The sequence below is a fragment of the Aquila chrysaetos genome, chromosome 3 (genome assembly GCF_900496995.4).
Source record: "Aquila chrysaetos chrysaetos chromosome 3, bAquChr1.4, whole genome shotgun sequence".
NCBI lineage: Eukaryota > Metazoa > Chordata > Aves > Accipitriformes > Accipitridae > Aquila > Aquila chrysaetos.
Window position 1 is genome coordinate 70,626,583 of NC_044006.1, and position 13,161 is coordinate 70,639,743.

The 13,161-nt window shown below is 40.6% G+C and overlaps 1 protein-coding gene across 5 annotated transcripts in view; it reads right to left on the reverse strand.

The window, feature by feature from the left end:
• The window catches only part of DPP6 (dipeptidyl peptidase like 6), a 575,985-nt gene that overhangs the window by 322,289 nt on the left and 240,535 nt on the right, over positions 1-13,161 (reverse strand). The window contains exon 1 of one of the 5 annotated variants that reach the window (XM_030009649.2): positions 7,339-7,449. The exons of the other annotated variants lie outside the window; for them this stretch is intronic. Coding sequence (XP_029865509.1) covers positions 7,339-7,389 — 51 coding nt within the window. The 5' untranslated portion in view covers positions 7,390-7,449. Of the gene's footprint in view, positions 1-7,338; positions 7,450-13,161 lie in introns of those variants that run through there. 5 annotated transcript variants of the gene reach the window in all.

Genomic DNA, 13,161 nt, shown 5'->3' on the forward strand with positions numbered 1-13,161 from the left:
GCGAGCTCTGTAACAACACAGCCCGGCTTCCACAATCCTGCTAGACCCCAGGGATCCCTCACCGCTTCGGGTGATGGGGAGGTAGCATGTCCCACAGAAGATCTGCCTTCGCGCTGGGACCACGGCACAGGGCTGAGCAGAACGACCCATCTGTCTCGACAGGCCCTCGAAGGACCACGAAACTGCCAGTCAAGAGTGAATCAACCCACTGGCAGCCTGTTCTCAGGCAGAGAAACCCCCGAATCCTGCTAGCGAGAAAGTGATTTGTAGTACTAAAAATGTGTGAGACAGGAGCTTTCATTTTACATTAGTATTTTGTCAGTCCTTTACTTATGGGCAATAGAAAGTCCATTTTTTTTGGCATAAAAAGCTATTTTTGCTGAATGTAAATACATTACATTTCAGCTTCTCCCCCATTAACACTTTTGGGAAGACAAAACTGTTCATGGCTTTCCCCCTTTTTCCTGCTTGGAAAGAGAGGGAAAAGGCTAGATCCTATTTAGGAACTTAAATTAGGAGGACTAGACTCAAGCTCCTATATCCAATAGGGGCATACAGACCCTTTATTTTAATAAACGCCAAGACTGTACGAAGAAGATCATTGTGGCTACACAAAATGAATCAAAGGCCAAGTAGCGGCTCCCCATAATTTTTTTGTTAGTGCCGAGAAGCTCAGTCCCTGGGAGTTAAACACATGCTGATGCAGCCCATGTGGGCGCTTTCAGAAAAGAGCAAAAAGAGACTGAGCTGTGGTGGTAAGAGGTCCCTCCACCCTGGAGGTAAAAAATGCAAAATCAGAGAAGCTGCTCATGTTGTCCCTGAATAGGAGAGCTGAATTCCAGTGCTGTCCTTCCCCTTTCCCCTCTCTTTATAATTTAAAAATAAATTAAACCAATTATGTTGCATCTCATTTAAATAAGAGCAGAATATTTGGAGCTACCTAACTGTGCAAGCAATGTAGCTAAGCCCCTGTGCCACATGGCTTGTTAAATTACATACATTCACCCAGAAGACCCTCAGCATCTAATTCTTGACCCGTCGAAGCTGATGGAGGTCTGCCAATGACTTCAAGCAGGCCAGGATTTTACTCAGAAACCTCAGATCTCATCATTCACAGTGAAAATGCTGACTAGAAATGCTAAAGTAAATTTTGTACAGCAGGCTGTCACTGCTAACAGTGATTACAAACAGCCATTAGCACGGCATCAGCAAGACTCACTTCCAAATAGACGTGCAGTCAACTTCTTAGCACGTTCTATCGTGAAATGAGGATCACAGCTGAAAAGTGATTTACCGAAAAAGTGAACACTAATAAAAGTTTTAAACGCACATTTTCATTTGCTTGCTGAAGTTTCCATTTTAGCTTTACATTGCTGAAGTGCTTGAACTGCAGTGTGATATTTTGAGAGCATTATTTCTTCTGTAAAATTTTGCTTAAAATGCTGCCCCTGTGCTAAAGAGATTCTGATGTCATCCCCGGTATGACTAACTCAAACTGAAACAAAGTTAATAAATGAGCAGCCTTTTCTGTATTTTCAGACAAAATAACCTCCAAATGAAAGGAACTTGCTAAGACAGCCAAAATGTTGGGAGAGGCCCTTTCCCCCCAGGGAGGCCTCCTTGGCGGTTTATTGCCGGGGTCGTACATCCCACAGGTGAGGGAGATGAATACACAGCCCACCAGAAGACCACCCTTAGGATCCTGATCTGCGTAGCTATGGCTTAGCTACATTACAATCAACTCTGTACAAAAACCTCACAACATTGCCAGGATAGAGAACACCTAACTTCATTCATTTTTTAACAATGCAATTCATTAATTTTGTCTGATGGTGCAGTAAACATTTATAGATATGTTTAATTTTATGGGCAGTCCCCACAGAAACTAAAAGAACTGTTGTCACAAGTGAAATCAGTTATGTGAATAAGGGTTTGCAGGATCAGTGTGTTAAGTTTCAATATTGGGTTTTAGCCATAGGGGTTTGCAAAATTCAAATGGAAAGCAGAAGCAGCATTTTAAAATAGCATGTGCAATTTCACTCATTCTACATTTTAAACTAAAATTGCAGTAGGATATATTTGTAGATCGCTTTACAAAGTCCATTTAAAAAACTAAATCAAGTAATTTAAAGCCTGGTCACTGAGACTTGTAAGCATGTGTAAATTCTCTAATCCAGTTTACTCTTAACAGCTTTACCATACTTGGGAGTCCCTTACTGACCTTGGGGAATGAGCAGATAGATCTGCCACTTACATATGTAGTGAATTAAGTAGTTTCCATTTTGAACCAATACACCAGATAGTAATAGTTAAGTGTAATTAAAAACATTATAAGAGTTATAAAAGGAGCAATGCACAGCAATATCTGTAATCTACATTTCTATTGATTTATAGTTTGTTTCACAACACAAAGGACAGGCCCTGAATAACTAAGACCAGTACAAGCAAACCTATCTTTGCAGGCAAGACCCCTGTAGCACTAATTGCCATGCTCAAGGACATATTGAAATGTTTTCCACTATTATTTTAAATCAATGCAGTTTGTTTTCAGCCATCCTCAGCAGCAAAATGCATCACACGCAGAGCAGCAGTGCCAAGTGGTCTCCCCAAGATCAACATTTGGACATTTGCAGTTTCATAAACAGAAAGTAATAAGCGATTGATTCACTTTATGTGCAATTGGTTGATGTTTAATAGTTTTCCTGGTTCACTTGTCTGAGCGCTTTCCAAGCGAATCCTATCAGCGCAGCTGAGTCTTGGGCCAGGGCACAAACCACCGGTCTGGAGGGGAGAACAGCGGAGCCTCCCAACTCAGCCGTGGGAAGTCCTTGAACGTAGGGGACTTGAAGGGGAGATGGCCAATATTTTCCCCAAACACGGGGACTACAAGCCACATAAGTCACTGTTTCTTCTTACCTGAGGACAAAGGACTCTGAGGGACGGGAGTTGGTCCCAGCAGAAGCACTGGTGGTGTGAGCTGCTGCCTCCAAATCCCTCCTTCCTCCTCCTCTCCCTCACCAGCCGATCACAAAGCCATCAAAGGGGAGGAGAGGAGAAAGCAAAGGGAGGACCACAAACCCAGAAAACCCGACCCCTCTGTTGCCCTGTGCCAACAGAGTAAGCAGTTCCCCCAACCCACCTCCCGCCCCTCTCCCTCGGATTCGGGGGGGTCTCTGTCACCCTTGTACCTCTCAGCCCCCCAGTCCTACCTGCCAGCACTAACCAGATCGGCATCGGGCAGGTCCCCGCTGCTCATGCTGCAGGAGGGCTGCTCCAGCTCTGCCCGGGCAGGCACCCATGGGTGCTGAAGGCTCATTCTTGGCTGCAGGAGGGGAGGAGAGGCTCAGCCAGGAGCCAGAGGCTGCCCAAGCCCTTCCCTGCCTGCCCACGCTGAGGGTCATCTGAAGACTTTCAGGTGCCTCCTCCCTCTTTCTCACTCTTCTCCCAGTCGTCCTTCTCCCATTAGTGCCTGCTGCAGAGGATGAGAGGCACCCTTGAAAATGGAAGAGGAGGGAGTGCTAACTGATGGACTTTTGCACCCATTAGTCTCCTGCTAAAAGCTACTGGAGAGAGAGGCAGAAGTCATCGAGAAATTTCCTGAGATGCATGCTCCCTTCCTAAATCCATCTTTGCTCGTTCAAATCTTGTGCCATCAGCTTTTACTATGTGCATACGCTTTCTTGGGCAGAACAGGCGGAGCCCCTGCGGGTTGCTATGACACAGCACGACCCAGAAGTATCTGTCCTGCACAGTGCAAGGACAAAATGGCATTTTCCAAAAAAGGTTTAAAGTTACACCATATTGCTACCTGATGGATGTATTATGGAGAGCAAACAATATATGAGGCCACACTAGCTGGAACTTGCACTCATACCCTATGCCTCAGCCATGAAACTGCAGGTCAGTGAGGGTGAAAGCCTTTTTATCTAAAAGTGAGGACTACAAGACTCAATATACATTCTGTTAACAGGTTTAAGCATTTCAGCCTTGTTGCTTTTGGGGCTGGGGGGTCAGGCTATAGTTCTTTAAAATGTTAATGCATTTTAAAAGCACTTAAATAAGACATTCCTTCTACATCTCAGCCCCTATGCATACTAACACAGGCCACCTAAAATAATATTTATCAAGATATGTCTTTAAGAAGCAGTGAGACAGAGAAATTGCTCCAGAATCAGTGCTTTTATACCAATTTACAGCCTAAAATACACAAATTATGAAGTAGGAAAGTACAGCTTCCTGATGGAATCAGTGACAGTTCCAGGAGCTGTTCCTGAAGAGAACAAATTGCTTCAGCCCACCACCATAAGCACTTTCCAGAGCAAATTATAAGGATTTTTTTTTAAAGGCATATTTACTGCAAACATCCCTTCAAATATTTGGCATGAAAGACCATACTAGGGTTTTATAGCCATCGTAGTCTATTGGGTCAAAAATCCATTAAAAAGAATGGAGCTTAAATACTTATAGGTATGATGGATCACAATGGGGTGTACTATTGAGTAAATAATGTGTGCTCTAAACATTTTCTAAATAAAGGTTTACACAAGAGACTCAGTGGCTTTGAAGTAGCCCTTATATACTTTCATATCAATTTTCACGTTTCCATGACGATTGCTTTACTTTTTTATTACTAACAAAACTTGGCACAGTGTTCCTTCCAAGCTTGGTGCAAGTGTTAACCAAATATCTCTGCATCATTAACAACCATTACTAATGAGCTCTCAAGACAGCTCAGTATCTAAGTTAAATATTGTAACCTTCAGTCCTCGCAATAGCCCAGTATGCCCATTAAATATTGTAATCTGTAATCTTCTTTATAATGACTGTAGGGAGATTTTTTTAAGCAAATGTACTCAGAATTGAGTACAGAAAGATTGATTGCTTATTGTTACTGCTGGTTTTGACCCTATAATTCATTTTCCTGTTTTCTTTCCGGTAAGTTTGGCTTTCTGTCCTTAATTAGCTTAATTGGCCCTATCTTCAGGAGTGTTTAGTTACCAGCCACTTCACCAGCAGGAGTGGATAGTTGCTGAACACTTTGGAAGATTTAACTGTCAGTGATATATGCCAACACTTTGGAGATCCGCACGAAACACAGGCCAGATCAACAGTTAATTGAAAACAATGAGAGGCTTCCCAAGGATGTCAGAAACCGCTACAGAAACAAAAAAGAAGTTTCCCTGCCTTTTGCTGAAGGACATTCTATCTGGTGTGAAAAATGACCAATAGTTTTCAAGCAATGCCATCTTTGAGTGTATATAATATCTCAAAAATATCTTGAAAGCTTCATATTTTAATAAACAGTTCCTACATCCAATTTTTATTAATATGTTTTTAAAAGAGGAGTAGATAATTAACAGTATGAGTCAGATCGTCAAGCAGGCATAAATCATCATAGCTCCATTGGTTTCAATTTATACTGCTTATGAAAAAGGCTCTCTATACCTTTCTGGAATCACAGAGTGAATTCATCATCCCCAAATAATTAAGGATTTAATTTAATTATCTGTTAATCTCTTCATTTTATGACTGGATTCTGAAGGATGGCAAGAACTATGGAGAGCTATTGCAAGGGATGTTAATGATAAGTACAGTGTAAATCATAATTTTGATATATCCATAAATACTGAGCAAGTTAATGCTGAGAGTTAAGTGGAGGAAGGGAGTGTGCGCCATACCATAGACATATAATCTCCTGCATAAATACATTATGGCTTATTATAAATGCACACTCTGCACAATAAAAGGTCTACCCCTTTTGTTTTAATCCCAACCATAAAAGCCCTCTCTTCGAGGTTTTGACATACTTCTATCCAGAATAGTTTGAAGTTGGAAAAAAGAAATGGTAGCATTTAAAACTGACATTTACTTCTGCAGAAATTTAATTTTGAGCTATATTACCCTGAAATATCAGGTACTGCAATGATGGAATAGGGACAAATGCTTTAGGGAGAAGAGCCGAAAATGCACCAATTAAAGGATGCTTAATAGCCTGCAGTTTAATAGCTTTTACAAATAGGAGGTAAAGGACAGAGTGTTCAGCTGCACAGCAACATACACAGTTATATGCAAATAAAACATTTTTATCCAAGAAGGACGTTTTGCCTCTTAAAAATAAACCGCTCCCCGAGCCCATTTAAGTACCATGCTTTGACTACGGTAATTATCTCATGTCACTTAATATGATATAATATCTACTTATGCTTAATGGATATGTTTTCATTTCTAAGGAAAGTGTGCCTATTTGGACAAATGAAACTTGTACGATGATTAAAATATAATTTTCACTCAGGCAATAACACTTTTCAACAAACAAAATCATAAATAGAGACATTACTTTTATTTTAAGACAGACTTAAAAATGTGGAAATCCTCTGCTACTCAATGCCCTGACTATAAATTGCTGTATATTACAGAAATCAATCATTTCTCATCATTGATGGAATCTCAAATCAAAGCTAGTATTAAATACTTAAGTCAACAGATTTTCAGATCAGGAAAAATACACATTATTTAACTAATAATGCAAGATAATTTACGTAAATTAATTAACTGATATCAGAGCCCCATCTTCTGAAAGCATCCAAACAAATTTATTTAATGACTTTAAAATTACTTTAAAATGACTACTGTTTGCATCATACTTAAAAATGGGAAAAAATGTCCCCAAACTTCTCAAGAAAACCCATAAAAAACAGTTTATGAGACAGCAGAGAGATTCCCATTTCACTTGTTGCACCAAATCAACTTTATGTTTGGTAAAGAATCTTCTGTTCAATTTGTCTGTGGTCTTATTTCCAACCTATAAGACATGCAATTGTTTATAAAGTAAATATGCCTTTCTATTATTACTTAATTCACTTGACCATCATGCTAGATTCCAATGCTACGTGGGCTTTAAGCATGTTCCATATAGTTCAGCTCTACAGTATATCTCAGCTCTAAAATACAGCCTGAGGGGAAAAGAGGGGGTTTTTGTAATGCTTTGTTTATATTCATCCACCCTTAACTGGCATTTCTAAAGGCCACAGAGGAAATTGGTTTAGCTTAGTTTCCTCAAGGGTTTTTACTGTATAAATGTTGTTGTTGTTCCAAATTCTCTAAAACTTTTCTCAAAAGTCAAATTAACCTGAATGCTTAATGTCTCTAGAAATTTGCAAAGATGCAACTAATCTGCAAAACAATAAACATACAATCGAACCCTGCAATGAAAAGTCTGATCATGCAGAATGTGCATGCAGCAGGACAGCTTGTCCGCAAACATCAAAATTATCTGCTTGTAATTTATTTCTTACCACTGCAATCTTTATAATAGACTAATGCATATTTTTCACTCACCCTCCATAATTTTTTTAATCTCTTCATTCTGGACAATTTGGATTTGTTCATCTCTGATGTCTGCAGGTCAAATATGTATCCTATGTGGCTGTAAATATATTCTACAACCAGTCGGGTGCCCAAAACAGTAGAGTGATAGATATTCTTGAAAACAGAGGCACTCCCTGGCTTTTAATGCTGCTTCCAATAACCACACAGTTCACAGCTCAGCATAAAGTAACCAATAGCCGAACATGACATTAAAAAAAAAAAAAAAAAACCACCAAAATCCCTCCTTTGAGATCATAGAGGGAGAAGTCTTGATCCATCCAATACTTGATTTAGGTCAATGAAAAAAAAAAGATGCTATTATGTCAGCCATCCAACTTTAAGAAGACTTGTGAGCTGACAGTCATGGCACTTTAAAGCACTGTCATGTTGAGCCTCTACAAAGGGATTGTTTTAATCCTATATCAAAAAAATGAAAGCTACTTAAGATGTATGGAAATCACATGATATTACAAAAATGCCTGCAATGTGCTGCAATGGAATGATGTTGAGAAATACCTCATGTAGTGTTTTCTACTTTATTTTTGTGGTTTCCTAAGGATGTAAGGTTTATGTGATGGTGGGAGTGTGCATACCTGTCATTCCTCCCAAATGATTTTTAACCCTTTTTCCTTTTTAAAATAAAAAATAAAATATCATCTAAAATAGAATTCTCAAAGATGCTAATTTTTAAGTTTCCTGAAAATCAATGAATTACACAGGAAATTGTATGGATTCTTATTCTAAGGGAAAGGTGGCAGTGAGAGAATCTATCCAGCAGGGAGATCGCATGGAAAGTCCCAACCATGAAAAAATTTTGATCACGGTTCATGTTATCCAGCTCACAGGTGGCTACAAGAGAGAAGAGCCATTTGGTTTTCTTGTTCCTACATCCGGGCTTCTTATGTTCCCTTTTATAATTTCAGGAATGGAAAAGAAAGCAGAAAGTGTGTGAAATACCTCTCTCTGGTAAAACGCATAAAAAACCCCACCATATTTCAAGTCCATTTCTGGAATGACAAAATAAGTTTGTTTGACAAACACTATGATTTATTATGGACAGCTACAACTTCAAAGCTAATCTCCTGTGGTGCGTGATGAGCCATCTCTACAGATGTGACTACAGAGAGGACACCCTTTTTAAGGGTCAGTTCTAATTGAAAGCCTGGTAGTGTAACAACCCAGGTGGCTGGAAGGAAGTCATTCAGCAGAGAGACATAAAAGGGTTTTGCTTCAAATATCTATTACACCAAGTGGCTCTCTCCACAAGAATAAAGGGGTGACCACCACTTTCTCATGTGAATGATACTACTTTCTTTGCCACACTGTGCTACCCTAGATCTTCATCTTGGTGTTACGGCATCACAGAAGCCTTCTCTTCCCATCTTAAACTACTGTGCAGTGTGTACTTGATCACACTACGCTGCATATAAGGCTGCATTGGATTTGATTGATTACTGGTCAATACTGATGCAGCCCTTCTGAAACTTGCCCTCTATTTCTCTGCAAGGAAAGGTCTACGCAGAAGTGCTGTGGGTCTGAAGCTGCAAGGTTCTACTTGTGCAATGTGTCATTACTTACACAGTATAGCAAAACCCTTATGGGGATGTGCATTGACCAGTAGTTCAGGATTTGACCCACGCTTTCTAATGGTCATGAGATGTTTTACTAAATGTAAAGCTCCATTTCAAACGTGGATACCAAGTGTAGTTGACAACAAGAGCTGTTATGTATTATTTTCAGAAGTGACAGACTGGTCCTGGGGATCTATTTGATCGTTTTATTCTCACATTCGATGTCAAAGTCCTAGTGTTGTTCCACTAGGAGCATTCCCATTTATTTTAATGGCAGTAGAATCTAACCTTTGTTTAATAAAGAACAAAAGTGACTCACGTCTGGTTTTTAGCTAAAATGACTAGCTACACCTCATTAGATTTTCTGTAAGCACTTCATCCCCCCTTAGTAATCAGCTTCTCAATTATCTAACAACAGTATGCCAAGCTTTAATTTTTCAGACTTAATTTCCAGTCATTCTGACAATGCGCTCTTAATCTGCCTGCCATTGAAAAGACAGATAAGAATATTTCAAATTTCTTAGTGTTTATTGTTAGTTAGATTAGTTTATGATTAGATGTAAGAGAACGTCCTAGAAACTCTTCTTGATTTTATGTTGAATTAGTACTGAGGCACCAAGCACTTGCAGTTAAGATAAATGCAGACAAGTGCTGTTATAGGAGCAAATGCGCTAACTCTAGGTGCAGTTGTATGACTTCTGCATGTAACTGTGCCTCTGACCAAAACCAGACTGACACCTTTATGCTAACATGTCCCTGCCCAGTAAGAGCTGGGTCAGTATCTTAGCGCTATTCTCCTCTTTCCTATCTTTGTTTATGCACCACTAGACACCTAGAGCTGAAGGTGCATTTTCCTAGTCTCCAGTGATATCCAAAATGAAATGGAGTCATTCCTTGAAATGGTTCCTCTAAGCAGTAGAAGAATCTGCTTTATATTTCTTTGTCCTCAAAAGATGGACATGAGCTTCTGGCTTTACATACTATAATAAGTGAAATTGTTCAGGACATTCCTTTTGCTTGGTGTGATCAGGGCTTATAAATAGCACTGCATGTCCAGGCCAAGGTCAAGCCAAACGTGACTCTACCTTGTGGCTTGCTTCTCTGTGGTTTGAATGTTATGGTTAGAAGCCAAGAAAAATAAGTCTTCTGAATTAAACCCACTTCAGAATCATTCAAAAATGCTTTCACCAATTTAAGGGGTTTTGACATCATAATGTGCTGAAAAGTGGCTTCCAGCACATTTTTACCATGGTTTCAAGATAAAATCTGAATTTGTAAATAAACTGGCATAGTTCATTCACTACAGTCATTACAGGCACATTTCAGGAAAATAGCTTCTCCCTAGATTTAAGAAGTGTGAAGCCCAGAAATGTCAAAGCACTGGCATTTCCAAGGTATCGCTAACAAGGTGCGGGAGCTGGAGGAGGTTGGAGTAGAACCCAGCTATTAATGACCAAATCACTCTCTCATGTTCCCCAACTCCTTTCCATAAACTCTGACCTCAAAATAAACCTCCTTAGGGCAAGTATAAGGTGTCAGTCTAATTCCTGTCCTCTCTTCATTGAACCGTAGAACTTCTCCTACATGACCAGTGCTTTGTAAGAAACAGTCAGATAAAGAAAAGGAGACAAACACAGGTACAAAAAAGTCATATTGATGTTTTGTAAAAAAAAGCAATGGAACACTTTGGACATGAAAACTATCAAATTTTCCTCAAGTTCTTACAGAACATACTTCAATATTAACTTTCTCCATTTGGTTGCCTTGGTGGGTTGCACATTAACAAGCTCTTTGTGCCATCCAGCAATAACTGCTGCTGTGGGTTTTGCTGCTTTGCTTCCAGTAAGGTGAGATGCTCAGCTTTTACCCACTAATTTAGTTAAACCTAATGTAGTGAAATCATCCCAGAATAATTACTGCAAGTTCAAAATCTCACCTCAGCTGCATTTACTGAGAGCAATAGCACTATGTGTGCTCCTGTAAGTATAATCAGGTTCCTATAGCAGCTCTCAAATTAACAGAAGAGGAAGAAGATTTGAGTGTACTAATCGATCACAGGATTATAAACCACCAGTGTGGAAGGCAGTGAAAAAGAAATCTGCAATGCAAGGAGTTACTGGGAAAGTCTTTACTTTCCAGTAAAGGCTCAGAAATATTAATAGGAAATCACAGAGTACTGCTGACACCTCATTTGGATAGTGGGTACAATTTTGGTCAGTCATATTCACGAGAAATGAAAGCAAAACTGGAACAGACGCAAATAATGGCTGGCAGATGATGGGGACAATGGAGAACCTGTCATGTGAGAGAAACTACAGGAGCCTAATTAAAGTAAGGCTAAGAGGGGATATGACTGCCATCTATAAATACACTGGAGAAGGAAGCAGAAATGGGGAAGAAGAGCTATTTAAACCCAAGGTCAACACCGACACAGGACAGAGATATATAAACAAGAAAGGACAAATGTAAGCTAAAAATCAGAAGATGGTTTGTGACCATCTAACTCTAGAGAACCTTCCTAATAAGAATAGAAAGGAAAAAATGTTGCATGATTCTAAGATCATGGTCAAGTATTTTATGAGTAGGACAGGACGATAGAGTGCCTGCAGGATGAGGGAAGCAAACTACCCTGAAAAGTTACTAACGATTTCCTACTCCTTGCAGCACTCTTGCGACAGAATTAGGCAAACATCTTTGCATGCAGGACCTGATGCTCAGTTGCACTGTGAGCAGCAGCTCACACCCGACACCTTTAAATCTTTTCCCAGATGCCTGACTGCGCAGGAAGGAGCAGCTACTTAGTTGTTTGAACATACCCCATCATTATTAACAGCAGGAATTTGGGGGACAACATGATTTCTCTAACAGCTAACAGAACCAATATCTGCACAAGACCATGGTGACACCTAAGGTACAAGGTGCAGAATATTCTGACAAGCAAAGCAAAGAAAACATAAAAAAAAAAAAAGCTACAGAGAGGAAAAGATGGCAATCTGCAGTCCTGTTTCCTCATGAAGTTCTCATGAGTGAGAGGAGCAGAATCACACACTGAGTCCCATCAGAGCTCATGAACTGACTCTGGAAATGGGTATGGTGCCTACAGCCACAGCCCAAAACAATGAACAGGGAAAGTGAGAAGCCGAACCCAAGGAGAAAAACAGACCAAAAAAAAAAAAAAAACTATTACTGCAACAAGAGCAGCACCTGCCAGAAGTAAAAGGAGGGGAACTGAAACACCCAACTCTACAGCTTACTTCATGAAGATCTTATAATGGGTGAGGTTTGGACATGTAAAGGAAAGTGATGAAAACGGGTGCAAACACCCAATGCTACGGTGACAGGTATATGCTGTGCCCAGGTCTGCCCACAGACAGCTGTGGCTCATGGTCAGAAGCCTGGAGAGAAAAATTGTCACACCTAGACCTTTCCCCTGTCTCTCCAGCCTGGTGTCCTCAGGGACAGCAGCTTTTGACCAAAACCCAGAAAACTGAAGTGCTCCATTCTTCCCTTGCCACCAGGACTGGTTGTACCCAGTTTGCCACTGACAGCACTGATTCTGCTGCATGCTTAGAAGCAGGGTTTTGCATTGCAACCTTTGCCCGTTTGCAGCCGTGAGATAAGCCACCCCCAAACAGTATTTTCCTGCTGGCTGCCGCTATCAGGAGACTAATGAACAACATGCCCATTGCCTACCCCACATCGCCCTGTCAGATGGTGCCCATGCGAGCTACAAAGATGGCTGAACATGAACTCCTGTTCACTTTACTACAATAATGTCAACAGACAAAACCAGGAGACACTTTTAATGATGTTACTCCCTTAAACGTGAAGCACACCGCGGCGTGCAGCCCCCTCGGTTGTGCCGATGCAACTGCTTGTGGGGTGACGCTGTGAGATGGATCAGAAAATTCACCTTTTTTACCAGGTTATTTTCAAGGCAGGTCAGTTCACTTATCGGCACGTCGACCTGGCTCACAGCGTGGCTGTGCAAGCAGTTATGTTGGCAAGCTGAGGACAAGCAGCTCCCTTCGCTGGCATTACCTTGCAGCCCCTCATGCTGGGAGCTGCAGTGAACTTCTGAACCTGCCCTCTGCTCCGTGGAAACACCAAGCCTCGCAGGGTGAGAGTCAGCTGTTTGCAAGCAAAAAGCACTGGGAAGAAGTCACAGTACAGCAGCGTGAAAGTACCAAAGATCGTTAGCGGGAGGACATAATGTATATTT